At 48.3% G+C, this 18,789-nt stretch overlaps 1 protein-coding gene across 1 annotated transcript; it reads left to right on the top strand.

The window, feature by feature from the left end:
* Positions 1-5,902: 5,902 nt before the first annotated feature.
* On the top strand, positions 5,903-17,904 carry GPX4 (glutathione peroxidase 4). The gene is made up of 7 exons (XM_048498833.1): positions 5,903-6,040; positions 11,057-11,151; positions 12,971-13,115; positions 13,198-13,349; positions 14,351-14,375; positions 15,634-15,693; positions 17,621-17,904. The coding sequence occupies exons 1-7, from the start codon at positions 5,966-5,968 to the stop codon at positions 17,651-17,653; spliced, it is 585 nt and encodes a 194-aa protein (XP_048354790.1). The 5' UTR covers positions 5,903-5,965; the 3' UTR covers positions 17,654-17,904.
* The last annotated feature ends 885 nt before the right edge of the window (positions 17,905-18,789 follow it).

Raw genomic sequence — 18,789 nt, 5'->3', positions numbered from 1 at the left:
CTTTTGACTTACTGTAATATTTTTGTACTCAAAACTAGATGTATATGTCTATTAATTTATTTTTAAAATATAATCAATGAAAATGTAGTTAAAATTAATTAGACCACATAAATGATTAAATGATTAATGACTAAAGTTGTTCCTATTCAGTACAATAGTCAATTTAGTTCAGTTTATTAACATGATTAAGAAGTTCACAAGATTATAAAGGCAGATCCATTTAATAATTCTGGCATAATTATAATTATTTTTAAATTGTATTGTTATCATTGTCTATGTTTAATTATTTTTAAAAATCCTTGTTCCATTCCTGTTCCACTAGAAGTGGTGCTTTCCTTTGCTATAAAGAACCTTCATTGTGCTAAGAGCTCAAGATGGCCACCTGATGCTTTTAATCATGGTAATGGGGACAAAGTACAATTACAAAGTACAATTAAGATTCCTTTCATAAGGCAAAAATAAGTACAGAACTGCACACAGTGGGGAAAAGAGACAAGTAGAATGAGAATAGAAACATGGGTAAGGAAAACTCCAGGAAGGTAGTGTAGATAAAAATCTGGATTAAGAGTTGCACGTAGACTGGTTATAAGGTCATTTTTAACTAGGTATGGAATTAAGTGTGTCTGCTTTAATACTGTTTAAAAAGAAACTGGGTTGCATTCAGCATTTGAGGAATGCAGAGCCCCCAGGGGATGGGGCGGTTTATAAATCGAAACAATAAATAAATAAAAAATAAATAACTTTGGACATTAGTTCCCTTTTCTCTGCTGGCAATGAACTATTCTTCTAGAACCACACCGACACTTTGGCTATATTCTCGGGTTCATTTCCCCAACAATGGGAATTTAGAAATGGGAAATGGTTTCCTGATTCATTGGTTTCTCTCTCTGAGAAAGTTTAGGGAAGGGAGAAAGATTCATTGTGGCTTTCTCTTCCTGCACTCCCACCCTTACGCCAACTGCAATTAAAAATAAGAAGGGACAAAGGCGATATTTGTCAAGGGAGTGACCATGTGGTAGAACAGCTCATCTCCAGGACCACAATGCATGTTTGTGAGAGTAAATTACCCAATATGGTGTTTGGCCTTGACCAGCAGAGATAGGATGAGGAGAGAAAGGATAACTACTTCTTGGCCTCATTTGAAAGAAACACACAGAGATTAAAGTTATTTATTTAAATATCTCCCTCACATTATGCTGTAAGGAAAAAACAAAGCAGAAGTCCACTGGCATCCTCATGACTAACAACCTTTGTTCCAGTCTGAGCTTTTGTGAGTCAGGATTCACTTCTTCAGATACAATAGAAAGAGAGAGAAGTCCGCTTCCTTTATTTTGACAGAGAAAATTACAAGAGATGAAGGGGGATAGGGAACTGAGCAAAGAAAGGACTAGCATCATAAACTGGGTCTGACTTTTTTCATTGGGGAAGGAGCTTGAATTGCAAAGGTAGTTACACCTAATGGATGGCTACCAATCTTGATCCTCTTTGATCTGAGATTGCAAATGCCTTAACAGTCCAGGTGCTCGGGAGCAACAGCCGCAGAAGGCCATTGCTTTCACATCCTGCAGGTGAGCTCCCAAAGGCACCTAGTGGGCCACTGCGAGTAGCAGAGAGCTGGACTAGATGAACTCTGGTCTGATCCAGCTGGCTTGTTCTTATGTTCTTATGTTCTTATGATGAGAGAGATCAGGTGAACAAAAGTGCAGCAAGGTGGGGTAAATAACAAATTAAGGAACTAGTCCGTTTGGCACATGAGATAGTCTCTCCTGCTTTCTCAAACAGCCTGTTCCCTAGGAGAGAAACCATATACAAGCTGACTCTATACAGAAAGTGTCTCTTCTCTTTGCAAAACTGAAGCTTCTTATTGGTGATTCCAATCACAAATATTGAGGATAATTTAAAAACTTGGAATCCCAAACAATGGTTTGGATCACCACAAATCATACACTCCCCACATTCAGGGGACTCTGCCTCCAAGGGGACATATGATACTTCGATTGCTTTTCCACCATGACTAGCGATTCGGGGTGGAAGTTCCTTTCCCTGGTAGGCCTGAAGCCTGAACCAGTGTCTGGAAAAAATGAGACACTGCATGAAGAGATTCCGTTTCTTGACACCAACGGGAAGCTGCACCCCAAAACAATATTTGGACCTCCTAGAATCACATGTGCCCCCACTCCAGAGACTGTGGCACCATGAGCTTCTAGTTGTGTTACCTCCCAAAAGCCTGTATTGTGAAGATTTGAATAAAGAACTGGAAAAGCTATATGCCCTCTGCACCCTAAAACAATATGTGTTAAGTGTTTGTAGGAGCAAAGTCAGATGCACCATTGGGTTTAGTTGTAAGTTAATGCTGTGCAGCTGGTTAATAAGGATGACCTTCACCAACTGCTTATCAGTGGTGTAGCTTCTATGCTCTCTCTCTCCTCTATTCATATGCACGCTTGTGTGTGTGTTGTCTCTTTGTGATGCTGTTGCTGCACATGCTGCCTGCTATCTCCTATTTGCAGCATTGCTGTGTTGTTATGATATGCTACCCTGTTTCCCCTAATATAAGACATCCCCGAAAAATAAGACATAGTAGAGGTTTTGCTGAAGTGCGAAATATAAGGCAGCCCCCGAAAGTAAGACATAGCAAAGTTTTTGTTTGGAAGCATGCCCGTCGAACAGAACACAGGAAAAATAAGACATCCCCTGAAAATAAGACATAGCACATCTTTGGGAGCAAAAATTAATATAAGACACTGTCTTATATTCGGGGAAACACGGTATCTGCCATTACATGCTTTGTATACATGAAACACTGAAGAGGGAGGTGTGTGATGCGCTGTTTTGTTCCTCTGTCATATACGTTACACACAATTTGGCTTGTTTTCATGGTTTGTATACATGTAAGTCTGTTTTTTCCTTGCCAGTGCCTGAGCACTTATGTTTTGATTTCTTGTTTTGTAAATATGTTTCTATGTAGCCTGCGTTATTTTTAAACTCTATAAAGAAGTATCTTTCTTAAGCAACTCTGCTGCACATATTTTTTGCTCTATCATGGACTACCATATATCTCACCCCCCCCAAGAAGATACAGTCAGTTTCCTTGTCCAAAGTTCAGTTCTTATGCCAGGTGCTCTTGATACCCACAATAAAATGAAAGAAGCTCAATTTTATTTTATTAATTCTTATTTATTTTATTATCTTATGTTTATTTTGCCATATTTGCTTAGGTCAGTGGTTCTCAACCTTCCTAATGCCGTGACCCTTTAATATAGTTCCTCATGTTGTGGTGACCCTCAACATTAAAATATCTGTACCATGGGAACTTAATCTGGATGCTGATCGGTCTTAGGCGACCCCTGTGAAAGGGTTGTTCGACCCCCAAAGGGGTCGCGACCCACAGGTTGAGAACCACTGGCTTAGGTAGTTTTGTTAGGTTTTTATTTCTTAAGGTCCCCATTGTGTACGTGACTGTTGGAGGCATCCAGGTTTGACTCACGAAGGTACAACCCCACCCCACCCCACTTTAATGTTCCTGCAGTTGGAACATAAAAGACTCATGAAACATCACAAAAGGGTGCAGGACTTGTGACTGTTTTTACCAACCGCACCCAGGAAGAACACCTTTAGCAGTGACTACCACCCTTTTGTCTCCTGATGGGATTAAACCAGTGATGGCGAACCTATGACATGGGTGCCAGAGGTGGCACTCGGAGCCCTCCTGTGGGCACGCACACACAGAGTTTGTCATGTGGGGGACGGAAAATCACCCACCCCCCCACCCCCCCACACACATATCTAGGCTGTCCTGGGCCACTGAGCACGACGTGTGCTCACCGCGGTGAGCAGGGAGGACTCGGCTGGCGGGCCTGGTGCCTGTGCTCTGGGGGGCTGTTGCCCGGGGGGGGGGGGCGCAGAGGAGGCAGAGATGCTAGAGAGGCACAGAGCGGTGCGCGTGGGACTTGCTGGAGGCTAGAGCAGGCTGGCCCCTGCTCTAGCGAGTGGGGCAGAGGAAGAGGGAGCCAACCAGTTTTTTTCTAAACTGAAACCTCAGCATTCAGGTTAAATTGCCGGGTTGGCACTTTGCGATAAATAAGTGGGGTTTAGGTTGCAATTTGGGCACTCGGTCTCAAAAAGGTTCGCCATCGTTGGATTAAACCAATAAGGTCCAAGGGTGTCTGTTGGAGGCATCCAGGTTTGACTCACGAATCTCCACCACTCCCACCCCACCCATTAATGTTCCTGCAGTTGGAACATAAAAGACTCATGAAACATCACAAAAGGGTGCAGGACTTGGGACTGTTTCTTCCAACCGCACCCAGGAAGAACACCTTTAGCAGTGGCTACCACCCTTTTGTCTCCTGATGGGATTGAGATCACCCACAGCAGAGAAGACCCCTGCTCCACCCTGGATTTGCCTTCCACCAATGAGAAAATAGGACTTTTTATTATTTACCCTCCTATATGTTTGAATTTTTCTCCTGGTGTTGCATGTGCCTTGTTTGGGGTGTTCGTTTTTAGTAAAGTGTTCCTGCTTCAAGATTCTCGTGTCTGTCCTTATTTCCATTGGGAATCCCTCTCTTCTTGCCGGGCCGGGTTTTGCTGCTGCCCGGTTCGTACTGCTTCAGTTCAGCAGCATTGATTGTTACACTGGCAGCGGGTAACACTCTGAAGTGACATGTCCCCAACATGAAATGCGCGCATGTTAAATACGGATTTTGGGCTGCCAATTATCCCTATGGCCACTCCAACATCAAGAGTACCAGGATCACCAGGCAAAGAGATACGTGGCTCCTATATATCACTGTGGGTCGTTTAAGAACCTGCCAGGACAAGCAATGCATAACATCTGTAGGAGCAGCCCCTTTAAGGAGTGGTCAGCAGCACCTGGGCCAAACTAGCTAAGCCATCAGGCAAACAGTAACAGGTGTGAGAGGTCAGGGACAACATTTGATCAAGAGGAGGGTGGACGAAAAGAGATGTTAACCCCCTCCTCTCTGCATCTAAGGCTTTTGCCAACCCTAATGGCTTGGTTGTAACCTGGGATGACCATGCAGTTGTTGACTCTCTGGATCCCCACACTGGACCTGAGATCTGAACTTAAAATCTTAATTTATTGCAGCTAAGTGAATACCTGTATGCCCTGCGTTGTTTTATATTGTCACATGCTAGGAAAGCTCAGTCAGGGCTTCAGGAGAAGAGGCTAATAACAGAAGATCTGGCAGGAGGATTGAGACAGTGGTCTGTGCCGAGATCACATCATTGCTTATTGGGGTTGGGAGGAAAGAGAAGGTTACAATATAGTTTCCTTCTGAGACAGCAGGCAGATACCACTCAGTACCATCAGGCAGAGGGCTGTGGGCAGTGCAGGTGGCTGTGAATGGAAGGGGAGGCTGTAAGTTGAGAGGGAAAATTCATAAAGGTGGGCTAGGATCATGCAGGTGGGCAGGCAGGAAGGAGTTAGGGGTGCCTGGACCCAGCCCTGCTGAAGCATTTTGGAGCTTTCAAAAATTTGCTACGTTTGTAATAGTTTGATTGGAACCAATACAGATGCATCATGTAATGGGGGTGGGGGGTGGGGGGTGGGGGGGTGGCTATGACATGCCCTGTTTTATCCATCCTCCATTTCTCACTGCGACCTGGCACCTTTCTGGACCATCTAAGGATGCCAGATACTTCTGTCACCAAGGTTACCACTCCAGAGATGAAGCGCCGTTCGATTGGCTAATCCACCGGCCACTCAGTCCGGACAGCCTCTCAGCGTGCGTCCTTTTGCAAAGACCAGAGGGGGCGGGACTTGATGCGTCAGGTTGCCCAACTCACCCCCGCTTAATCGGACTCAGCGACTGGGTTAAAAGGCAGGAGGCGTGGCTTTGATTGGTGGCGAAAGAGGCGGGAAGGCATGAGCGGCTTCTGATTGGCTGCTGGGCGGAGGGCAAGCGCATAAAGGAGGGGTCTGAGGAGGCGGATTAGCGCAATGAGCTTTGGTTGTTTAGTGCGGAGGACGTTGCTGTGTGGGGTGTTGTCGGCGCGAGGCCTGTCGCGGACCATGGTGAGTGAGGGCTTGGCGGAGGCGGACCAGGCCTTTCGGGGGTGCCGCTCTGGTCGTCATCCTCTCTATGGCCAGACTGTATAATCTTCTGATAGGGGCTTTAAAGCAGGGGGCCCCAACTGTGGCCCTCCAGATGTTCATGGACTACGACTGGCCATGCATGCAGGGGCTGATGGGAATCGTAGTCCATGAACAGATGGAGGGCCACAATTGAACACCCCTGCCTTAGTAGCTCGGCTGAGTAGCATTATATCCTACCAATGTTCCTTTTGGGGGTTGCCAGCCTCCAAGTGGGGCCTGGAGAGCTCCAGAAATAACAGCTGGTCTCCAGACAGTAGAGCTCAGTTACACTGGAGAAAATGGCTGTGGTCTCTGGGGCAATAAGCTCTACTCAGTTTATTTTTATTTATCTGTCATATTTCTACCCCGCCAATCTCCCAGGGGACTTGAGGCGGCTTACATATATACATATAGCAAAACAATACAATAATATGAAAGCAATATAAAAGGTGTAAACCAGTGGTGGGATCCAAAAATTTGAATAACAGGTTCCGATGGTGGTGGGATTCAAACAGTGGCGCCGCCGCACGCACGCACCTCCAGTCCCTATTGGGCAGGGAGGTTGCTTTAGTAACCCTTTCTCGGCACTCAGAAAAAAATAGTAACTGGTTGGATCCCACCTCTGGTGCAAACATTAAAACCAGTTATCGACAAGATGTCAGCAAAACTACGTAAAACCTCTTTTTGTATTTAATTTGATGCATTATTGCCATCCTTCTTTGAAGGAGCAAAAGGTGCTAGACGCAGCGGTGAGAACCAGAGTAGTGTTGTGGTTAAGAGTGGCTGACTCTAATATGGAGGACCGACTTTGATTCCCTACTCCTTCACAGGAGTGGTGGACTTTTATCTGGTGGATTTTTATCTACTCCTTCACAGAAGTGGTGGACTTTTATCTCCTTTCTACAAGCCCTATCCTCCCTCGGTTCCACCTTCAAAATATTCAGGAATTTTCTTAACACTACATTTTCACCCCTCCATGACTTTCCTAGATTCCTTCATTGACAGTATTTCTCCAGGGGCTTCCTTACTGGGTAGCCAGGTTTTGTTACGATTCTCTGTACATTTTTATCCCATGCTTCTTCTCAGGACCCCAGGGTGACTTACATTTGCTGAGCCTACAACTATTGTGAGGGATATTAAGCTGTGCTCTATCCTTCATTTAAGCTTGTATGGGCAATTTGGGTTTATTGGTTTTAACTTTGATGTGTTTTTATTTACTCACAATGGAACTGCCTGTTTTTGTAGATGGGGTGTTGATAAACTCTTTAGTACAATAAAATGATGCCCTCTGGTAACATCTGGTGCTGACTTGTGTGTTCCTGGGTTCTCTGCTCCCTCCCCTTTCTCCACAGCGCAAAAAACATCTTGTGTAGGCAGCAACTAGTTGCACTGCAGAGTCGCTAGTACAAAGAACCTCCTTTTGCATCTGAGCCTTTGTATTGATGGCAGCTGCTTAGTCACTCCCTGGGGAAAAGTAAATGGGAGGAATGATAAACTGCTTTGCTTACCCTGTTCTGTGTATCCAAGGTATCTGATCAGTATTATTTTGGCTGGTGGAAAGTGATCTGAAATGTGTTGTGGTGGTTGCAGTGCTTGTAAGTGACACCAAATCACTATACAACTGGTAGATCAGTACTTTCCTCTATGAATGGTGGATGGCAGTGGCTTTTCCAGTGAGGTGAGGCCCAAACACAGGACTTGCAGGATGGATGCTTCTTGGCTGTAACTGTAAGGAAAAACAGAGAAGAGGAGGAGAAGAGTTTGGATTTACACCCCACTTTTCTCTCCCGTAAGGCGTCTCGAAGTGGCTTACAAACTCTTTTCCCTTCCTTTCCCCACAATAGTCACCTTGTGAGGTAGGTGGGGCTGAGAGAGTTCTGAAAACTGACTAGCCCCAGGTGGCTTCATGTGGAGGAGTGAGGAAAACAAATCCAGTTCACCAGATAAAAGTCTACCACTCGTGTGAAGAAGTAGGGAATCAAAGCTGATTCTCCATATTAGAGTCAGCCACAACACTACTCTTGTTCTCGCGCTGCGTCCTCACCTTTTGCTCCTTCAAAGGAGGATGCCAATAATGCACCAAATTAAATATCAAAACAGTGCCACTGTTAAAGGAAATTCATGTTTGGAGGCTTCCTTGAGTCTTTGAGCGTGCACTGACTAACCTGGCTAACTCACACTAAAGCAGTGATGTATTTGCTCAGGGGCCCCATATGGCTCTTTGACACTCTTGGCATTTTGGAGCCAGACACCGGTTCCATGTTTCAGGGTAGTGGGCACAGGAAGGAAGCCACGGCTGATGGTTGGATCCCTTCTTGAAACAGCTGCTGCTGGAGGAACAGGAAAGCTTCTGAGATGCAGGCCTCATTGCTAGGCTGATCGTGATTAAATATTGTTCTCTGCAGTCTGCGGTATGAGTCCCGCTGTCACAAAGGCACCTGTCATAGGGTACCATGCATGCTCTGCCTATCACTCTGTTACTTTGCCCTTCTTTGAAGATGCTCAGGGCAGCTTCCATGGTTCTCTTCTCCTGCATGTCTCCTCTCTTGAAAACCCTACAGAATTGTCATAAGCTGGCGACTTAAGGGATTTTCTGGCAGGTGTGTGTGTGCATGCGCACAAGTCCCTCTGCTGCCTCTGAGCCTCTTTTGTCTGGGCTAAACCCAAACACTAGCTGCGCTGTCAAAGTGACCAATGGGGAAAGTTGGAAGCAGCTGACTGTTTTCATTGCTGCCGTTTGCTGGCATGCATTTGCGGAGGCAGGAGGGAGGCAGCCAAAGACCGAAAACTGTTTTTTTGGGGCTCTTGAACAGATTAACTTGGCTGATAAGGAGAAACTAGAAGAAAGGTTACTGCAAGGTGAAAGCAAAGCAAAACATTCTCCCTTCTGGGCAAAATCCTCTCTGATCCTTTCCTTTGCGCAAATGACTGCGATTGCATAATCCAGAGCTTTGCTTAAATTGACCTGCAGGAGGCATTTTCTGCATGTGTGGGAGGGGGGGGGAAAGGGGTAGGATTCAAGGCTTTTGGGCGTCAAGGGGTGACTCAGCGTCTTATGCCTCCAGAACGGTATTGTAAACCGGCATCAGGGATGTGACTACCCTAGGCTGGGTAGGATAAGGGGCTTATGATTACAGGATGATGCAGCTCTAATGATAGGTCAGAGAACAAGCAATTGGGATTACTTTTATTAGCTGCTTGAAGTTGCCGGTGCTGTAAAGTGAGGGGCAAGGGGGGGACACAGTTTTTCACTCTCACGCAAGGCGTGTTTTATTGGCATGTCTGGTTCACGCGGGCCCAGCTTCCCCAGCAAGGGATCTGGAGCATGAGGGGAGTCCCAGCGTCGCGTTCATGAGAATCTCCAGCATGGCATAGCTGTTAAAAACAGTGGACTCCAATCTGGAGAACTGTGTTTGATTCCTTGCTCATTCACATGAAGACTGCTGAGTGATCTTGGACTAGTGGCAGTTCTCTCAGAACTCTTTCAGTCAGTGGTGGGATCAAAAAATGTTAGTAACAGGTTCCCATGGTGGGATTCAAACTGTGGCGTAGTGCCAATGGGGCTGGGTGGGACACGGGGGCGTGACCGTGTATTCTGGGGGCGTGGCGTTCTTGGGCGGGGCTGTGGCAAGGATGCAGCTGCTGCGCCGGTCCTTGGGCGGGAAACGAATGCGCGCAGGCTGCCATGCACGCCGGTGCACCTCCTGCTAGACTGCTTCAAGTTCTGCGCGCTACTGCTGAGAGGAGGGGCGTAACTAAGGCAAAAATCACGTGGCAAAATCACCAATTAGTAGCCCCCTCTCGGCACATAGTAACCTACTCTCGGTAACCTGTGAGAACCTGCTGGATCCCACCTCTGCTTTCAGCCCTCCCACACACACCCCCACCCTGCACTCTGGCTCATAAGGTGTTGTAGGGAGAGGAAGGGAAGGAGTTTGTAAGATGCTTCGAGACTCCTTGTGGTAGAGAAAAACAGGGTTTAAAAAACAACTCTACTCCCAGGTATGGAGCAGACTGCTGACTATCCATATGCATTGCGGGGACTCTGCCTGGCCCATTGTGGATACCAGCCTGCACGGATGCCTCTTGGGCACAGTCTCCTTCATTCTGCTATGAAATACTCCTTGCTACTGCATGCTCCCAATAGCCTCTTCTGCTTTAGTCTGTGTCCTCTTGAACTAGGGGAGGGGGCCATGCCAGCAGGGGCTGATGGGAATTGTAGTCCATGAACATCTGAAGTGCCAGAGTTGGACACCCCTGGCTTAGCATGTTCCTGCATCCAAGTATCTGTGGGCTAAGATTCTAATCCTAAAGCTGAGAGAGCCAGTGTGGTGTAGCTGTTACAAAAATTAGGACCTGGGAAATCCAGGTTAGAGTCCACACTCTGCCATGGAAGCACACTGTGTGGCCTTGGGCTAATCGCACACTCTCAGCTTAATCTACCTCACAGGGTTGTTGTGAGGATACAGTGGAGGAGAGTGAGGTAGGGCAACTTGGGTCTCCAGTGGGGAGAAAGGTGGGGTTTAGATGAATGGAATAAACATTCCAGGCTTGCTCGTAGAGTCATAAAATGGGACCCTACAGGACATTCCCTTCCCTATCCGCTATTGATGCCCTCTTGGAGGAGGCTGTGCCCCTTGGGAAAGGGGAAAGGGCTGGAATCAATCCTTCCATCCAGCATTTGCTGAGTCCTGTCCAGGAGCTCTTGTGTTTCATGCCTTGGAACAGATCCTTCTGAGTAGCTGAACTTATCTACAAAGAAGGGCTTTCGCTGACACTGGGGCGTGGTTCGACTCTTTCACTGTGCAGCCGGTTGCTCAAGGGCAGGCCCTTCAGTCTGCAAATTGGTGCGTTGCCTAGTGTACTTTGTTTAGGTAGCTGTTAGGTTGAACAGAGAATATTTTAATGCAGAGCAGGCTGATCTCTTCTCTTTTTTTGCTCCTTCTCCTCTCCTAGTGTGCCCAAGAGGTTGACTGGGAATCTGCCAAGTCCATCTATGACTTCCATGCCACAGATATTGATGGCCATGATGTTTCGCTGGAAAAATACAGGTATGTCTGCTCCAAGAGCAGAGGTGGGAAGAGGACGCTCTCGCATGCAGAGGTTTTGCCTGGAAGAAGTTAAGGATCTAATGCAGTAGTGGAAACATTTCCCTTGCAGACAATTTGTGGTTCTGTCCTGGGGTGTGGGGTAAGAGCAGAGGCGTAGCTAGAGAAAATGGAGCCCGGTGCAAAATCTGAGTTTTGCTCCCCCCCCCCCCGTTGATTTGTTTTTTGTATTTTTAAGTTTTTTTTCAGTTTTCAGACTTCAGGGGGCACAGTTTTTAGGCTAGCAGCATCAAAATTTCAGGGTATCTTTAGGAGACTATCCTGATGATACCAGCCAAGTTTGGTGAAGTTTGGTTCAGCGGGTCCAAAGTTATGGACTCTCAAAAGTGTACCCCCCATCTCCTATTAGCTCCCATTGGAAACAATGTGGGATGGGGCACCCACTTTGGGAGTCCATACCTTTGGACCCCCTGAACCAAACCTCACCTAACTTGGGTGGTATCATCAGGATAGTCCCCTGAAAACTCCCTGAAATTTTGGTGCTGCTAGCCTAAAACTGTGCCACCTGCAGGCCAAAAATAGAAAAACACTAAAAAATACAAAAAACAAACCTGAAATTTTTGCTGCTCCCCAGGCGCGCACCCCCTGGTCCCCTTGTAGCTCCGCCTCTGGGTAAGAGTGGAGTTCACTAAATACTGTGATTGGGGTCAGTTGCCCTTGAATCAGGTTGTCCAAGATATTTGTCTTTGGTTATTGGTAACGTATGGTCCAGGCTAGCCTGATCTCATCTGATCTTGGAGACTAAGTAAGGTCAGCCCTGGTTAGTACCTGGATGGGAAGTCCTGGGTTGGTATGCAGAGGCAGGTGATGGCAAACTACCTCTGTCTCTTGTCCTGACCTGGATGACCCAGGTTATCCCGATCTCAGCAGATCTTGGAAGCTAAGCAGAGTCAGCCCTAGTTAATACTCAGATGAGAAACTACCAAGGAAGTTCAGCCAGGGTCACTGCGCACAAGTAGGCGATGGCAAACTACCTTATCTCATCTCAACCTTAAAAACCTTGTGGGATCACTATAGGTCAGCTATGACTGGATGGCACTTTTCGCTTTTGGTAATATATTATTGGATTTGTGCTTTACAATATGAAAAGACTTCCCTTGTTCTTACATTAGGTGAGTGGTTGCTAGCTTGCACGCTCCCCTTTGTTGCTTGAACTGGCTAGCCCAGGGGTCTGCAACCTGCGGCTCTCCAGATGTTCATGGACTACAATTCCCATCAGCCCCTGCCAGCATGGCCAATTGGCCATGGACATCTGGAGAGCCGCAGGTTGCAGACCCCTGGGCTAGCCTGCAGCGGGCTTTCCAGGCCAGAATGAGAATGGGGTGGGTGGGTGGGAGCCTGGCCTGGTGAGCCCACTGGGTCAGTTTGGGAGTGAGATGGGTGCCAGGCCTGGTGAGTCTGCAGTGAGCTCACCAGGCCAGATGAGGACCTTGGTGGGTGGGTACCTCAGCTGGCTCACAGCCCTGATAAGCCCTCTCAAGGGGCTGGATGTGACCTCCGGGGCCACCTATGGGGCAGCCCTACCCTAAAGCAGGGGTGGCCAACCTATGGCACTCCAGATGTTCATGGACTACAATTCCCATCAGCTCCTACCAGCATGGCCAGTTGACCATGCTGGTAGGGGCTGACGGGAATTGTAGTCCATGAACATCTGGGGTGCCATAGGTTGGCCACCCCTGCCCTAAAGAATAGTAGGCAGCGATCTCTGGTAATCCCATCAGCTGACCTCTGCCCGTCTCTGCTTTTTTCCTCCCCATCCCAGGGGTCACGTCTGCATCATCACCAACGTCGCCTCCAAATGAGGCAAGACCGGCGTAAACTACACTCAGTTTGTCGACTTGTACGGTAGATACGCTGAGAAGGGTTTACGCATCCTGGCCTTTCCTTGCAACCAGTTCGGCAAGCAGGTGGGTGATGCCGCCCCGTGGCCGGGGGGAGGTCGCGGGAGTCCACGGACGGTGGCTTTTTCTTGACACGGCCTTTTCTTAGGAGCCGGGCAACAGTGAGGAGATCAAAAGCTTTGCTGCAGGCTACGGGGTGAAGTTTGACCTGTTCAGCAAAATCAACGTGAATGGTGAAGACGCCCACCCTCTCTGGAAGTGGATGAAGAACCAGCCCAAGGGCAGAGGCACCTTGGGGAAGTGAGTCTAGCAGGGCACGCGGTTTATTTATTAATTTCATTTATATCCTGCCTTTCTCCCCAGTGGCTCACATCACTGTCCTCTCCATGTTATCTTCATAACAACCCTGCGAGGTGGGTTAAACTGTGTGTGACTGACCCTAGGTCTCCCAGGAAGCTCCCGTTGCATACATGGGGATTTGAACCTGCATCGTCCCAGTACTAGAAGAGCTTGGATTTATATTCCCCCTTTCTCTCCTGTAGGTGACTCAAAGGGGCTCACAATCTCCTTGCCCTTCCCCCCTCACAACAAACCCCCTGTGAGGTGGGTGAGGCTGAGAGAGCTCCGAGAAGCTGTGACTAGCCCAAGGTCACCCAGCTGGTGTGTGTGGGAGTGCCCAGGCTAATCTGAATTCCCCAGAGAAGCCTCCACAGCTCAGGCGGCAGAGCGGGGAATCAAACCCAGTTCCTCCAGATTAGATACACGAGCTCTTAACCTCCTACACCACTAGTCTGACACTCTTAGCCTACTGGCTCTCAGGCAGCAGGGGCATGGAGATGTGGGCTCGTTTTCTTGCCACCTCCCCTGAGGACACCTGAGAACGAGGACTGAAGAGTCTCCTTTCCTCCCCACTCCATCTCAGGGCCTCTTTTGCAAGCGGAAGTTTAGAACTGAGGGGCCCGGCATTTGCACAATCGAAGCCTTGTTGTAATCGGGTCCCAGGCCTCCTGGAACACGAGGGAACTTCCCTTTTAAAGGCTTTTGGAAACCTGAGTAATTGGCTTTTCCTAACTGTCAGCCCCTCTGCTTCTGCCCTAGAGCTTCCCCTTCAGATCCAGCTTACACAAGGGCTGACCTCAAGTGTAACCTTCGAGGGCTGCACTGGTCTCTGTTGCTGCTGCCATCCTCATGACTCAAAGGCTTGCCGGAATGAGGGTGGAGGAGGCTTTTGAAATTTAGCTGAGCTACGTATGGTGTCAGTGTGAAAATCTGAAACTTAAAGCATGTTTTTTTCCCCTTAGCGCCATTAAATGGAACTTCAGCAAGGTGAGTGTTCTGCTTTTATCCTAAGGTGAATGCATCTTGCCCCGGCTCTCTCCCTTAAGTCCTTTATTTGGAAAACCTGAGCGCAGAAACGGTGCCTGAATTTGCTTCCTGTGGTTCAGGGTGAGACAGTGGCTTTCTGAAAGACTGCTGCTTTGTGAAGCTCAGGGCTCACACTGTTTGAGTTCTATGGGATTAAACCAGGGATCCACCCAGCAGCTCTTCTTGGATGCCTTCCATCCAGTGGGGGTGGGGGAGCAGCATTCTGTCCCACAGGATCTGGTACCTTAGGGTTAGTGGTATTCCTCCTACCCCTCTCCTCAGTGATGCTTGAAGATTTGCTCCATGCTTAAGTAACTGAAGTCAGAGAAAGACATGCTTTGGCTCAGACACCAAGTCCAGTGGGACGGTGTGCTTTGGCATCCTAAGAGCCATGCTGGATCCAACCCCAGAGTCGCCTGGTTCAGCTTTGCTTGTGTGGAAGTTGCATTGCAACAGTCAGGGAAGTGTAGTTAGGGCTGAGCTGGGAGTTCCTAATTTGGGTATGTCCTCTGCCCTAAGTAAGCCATGCCATGCCCCTGTTGTATGCCCTGCTGTTTGCTAATGGGGGTGGAGGTTAGGTCTATACCTTACTTAGTGGATGCAAAATAAACCTCATGCGCCAGACACATGCCTGCCTTTGACAGACTTTGTAGAAACAGTAGAGCAAAGCTTTCCTGCCTCCCGCCCCCCCCCCCCAAAAACCTCTGGCTCTCTGCTTAAGCAAGGGCAGTTTTTTTGTTCCAGTGTCAGAGGTTTTGTCTGCCCACTTGCGTGGGCTATGGCCCCTGCCTGGTGGAATGCTCTACCTCCAGCTGTCCAGGCCCTGCGGGCCCTTGGTGAGTTCCACAGGGCCTGTAAGACGGAGCTATTCCACCGGGCTTTTGGGGGGGCTGGCCACGGTTCTACCGCCCCCCACTGAGGCTGCCTGTTTTTCCATCCTGGCTGGGCCCTGCCTTCCCCCTCCCTCTCTGGCCTTTAGATCGGGCGTCTGTTTTTAACAACTTTTGTTGTTTTAACTTGTACTTATTTAAAGTAATTGCTGCTAACAGGTTTTAATGGGGTTAAGTTATATTTCTGTACTTATTTGCTGTCACTGAGAACAGCTATATTGTGAGCCGCCTCGAGCCCTTCGGGGGTGAGACGGCCTATAAATTTGACAAATAAATAAAATAAGCTGTCGTGCTCTCTCGATTCACTGTCTCTTGTCTCCTTTCTCCAGTTCCTCATCAACAAGGAAGGCCAGGTGGTCAAGAGGTACAGTCCGATGGACGACCCTTTTGTAAGTGGCAGGGAGCTTCTTCCCTGTTGTTGTGTTTTTTTGGGGGGTGGGGAAGGGTTATTTGAAATGCTCTTTTAAAAAGCAAACTCAAGTTTCAGCCCTGCTGCCAAGGAGAACTGTTTTGCCTCTCCTGGTATGTATGTGGGGTCACTTTTTAGGCCAATTAGTTTAGGATTCTGTGCATCGCTTTTGTCTTTTAAAAAGGTGGTTTATTGTGGCAGCAGCATTTGCGGATTAGAAGCCCCTTCCCCAGATGTTGGCTGTTAGCTCACAAATGCTTCCGTCATGAAGTTGATTTCCAAAAGACGGTCTTTTTGATCTGCCGTAGAATAAACCTTAACATGAGACCAAATATTTGTAGGCTGTGGGCTGCATTGAGCTGGTTGGAAGGAAGGGATAAAAACGTTCCTTCTGCCCTCGCCTTCCAGGCATCTCTTCTTTCTCTCCCCCCTTCCTCCTGGACAGGGTCTGTTGCCGTGGAAACTGTTACACCTTACCTGCTCAGTGCTTGTCTTTTGCCACAAGAATAGAGGGTGAAGAGATCACACACTTCTTTTGCTAAAAGACAGAACCCGCTAAATCCGTGGTGGCAAACCTTTGGCACTCCAGATGTTATGGACTACAATTCCCATCAGCCCCTGGCCATGCTGGCAGCTGCTGATGAGAATTGTAGTCCATAACATCTGGAGTACCAAAGGTTCGCCACCACGGATCTAGATGCTCTTCAGTGCAATCCTACAAACCGTTAGCCCGGTCTAACACCCCAGCGCAGCCAAAGGGCTTAAACCAGAGTAACTCTAGATAGAATTAAGCTGCTTGTCACTTCACCGCCAGGGATCTCAGTGACCTCCACAAGTCACCTGAGAAGTTTTTCTATCTGAAAAAAAGAACAGCGTATTTTCTTTATGTACATAAAATGTCTGCTGTGTGATGACTTGCCCCTTGCATTTGGTGGATGGGCATCCACATCAAGCTGAGACCAGAATAAAGAAATGTGTGAGTCTTGAAGGTGCTCCCAGACTCCTGTTGATTGCGGCAGCAGGTTTGAGCTGCTCCCTCGCCGTGCCTCAGCCTCCACACTTCCTCCTGGAATTTACCCCAAGCAGAACCATTCTGGCTCCTTTGTCCTTTTAAATCTCCCTTTGGGGGAAACCGTCAGCTTAACTTTAGCCAAAAATTCTGGGCAGAGCATGCTCCTAGGTCAGTGATGGCGAACCTATGGCACAGGTGCTAGAGGTGGCACTCAGAGCCCTTTCTTTGGGCATGCACAAACAGAGTTTATCATGTCAGGGGGAAATAGCTCCCCCCCCACACACACACACACATCTAGGCTGGCCTGGACCACTGGGCTTGATTATTAGCATTAAACCTAAGACCTAGTTTTGGGGAAGCAGTATAAGTAACCTTGTTAAGTGCTGTTAAACCCCACTGATTTTCATGCGAAGAACTAAATCGTGATCCTTTACCTGGGAGTATGCTCGGTTGCTGGCAACGTGGCTTGCTTTTGAGTAAACCCTCCTAGGGTCGTGATTCACCCATTCGAAGAGTTGCACGGTTGCTTCAAAGCAATGCCACCTTCTACCACCAAGTTTACTCCCGAGTAATGCACGCCTTGGAGCCAACCATTTTTTCTAAACTAAAACCTCAGTATTCAGGTTAAATTGCCGTGTTGGCACTTTGCGATAAATAAGTGGGCTTTGGGTCGCAGTTTGGGCACTCGGTCTCCAAAAGGTTCACCATCACTATCCTAGGTTCTTGAAATCTGGGCGGCCATTTCTGTCTATCAGGGCGCACTCTTCCCCATGAGAGAGAAGCACAACCATAAAGGAACACAACCCACTGCCCCTTGCGCAGGACTGGCTGTTGATGTGTTGTCTATCAAGCACCCCTCATTTTGAGCATCTCACTGCTTTTCTCTCTTCTGCAGGTAGTCGAGAAGGATCTACCCGCTTACCTGTAGACTGGCCTCCTTCACCCTGAGCTGCACAGTGCCCATGATCTGCTCCGCCCTCCTTCCCCGTGGAGTCTGCTTCTTCTGCCTTATGATGGCCTGCCTTCAAACCAAGCCTTTTGGTGAGGCAGGCCTGAAAATTCAGCACATGCCTGCAGAAGAAACAGGCCCCGTGAGGCACGTGGGGGGTGGGGTAACTGTTGTAGACTGTCTGGCCCAAATTCCTCTGCTGTAGCAATAAAAACTTTGTTCTCAACCAACTTTCAGGTTCCTGGTCTTGTTTGATGCTGGGGGCGAAGTCTCTCTAGTACAGTGGTGGGGAACCTTTGGCACTCCAGATGTTATGGACTACAATTCCCATCAGCCCCTACCAGCATGGCCAATGGCCTAAAGCCAGGCCAGACCCCTTCAAACCCCTACTGCTGTGGTGGTGAACCTATGGCTCTCTGGATGTTCATGGACTACAATTCCCATCAGACCAATTGGCCATGCTGGCAGGGGCTGATGGGAATTGTAGTCCATAGCATCTGGAGTGCCAAAGGTTCGCCACCACGGCTCTAGTATGTCCATAAGCTGGGGTTGCTTCTTGGCTAAAGACACACAGATCAGTCAGGGAGTTCCTGCTTGGACAGACATGGGGAGAGGTGTGGGTTCTCTGGGTGGTAGTAGGGCAGTGGTGGTGAACCTATGGCCCTCCAGATGTTCATGGACTACAATTCCCATCAGCCCCTGCCAGCATTGCCAATTGGCCTGATGGGAATTGTAGTCCATGAACATCTGGAGAGCCATAGGTTCACCACCACGGCAGTAGGGGTTTGAAGGGGTGTGGCCTTGAAGGGGTCTGGCCTTGAAGGGGCCCCCTTCCATGTTTGTGGCCGAGTGGCATCAGAGTGCTCTGAGCTCTGCCTGAGCTAAAACTCTGTGGTAAGTGTTGGCCCATTTGGCGCTGGTGGGAGAGGCGCAAGAGGTGTTTAGAATGGCTTCAGTCCACTAGAAGAAAACAGAGATGCAATCAGCACAAAGCCGCTGTTTCCCTTTCCTTTGTAGTCTCAGCACAGCTTTGTAAAATTCTCTGCTTGTGCCTCCCCTGCCTGCTGGGCCTGTTCAAAACCCCTTTTATCAGGGAGCCCTGTTGGAAAGGCCAG

Source organism: Sphaerodactylus townsendi, linkage group LG05 (genome assembly GCF_021028975.2).
Source record: "Sphaerodactylus townsendi isolate TG3544 linkage group LG05, MPM_Stown_v2.3, whole genome shotgun sequence".
Lineage (NCBI taxonomy): Eukaryota > Metazoa > Chordata > Lepidosauria > Squamata > Sphaerodactylidae > Sphaerodactylus > Sphaerodactylus townsendi.
This window is presented reverse-complemented; position numbering and strand designations above follow the sequence as displayed.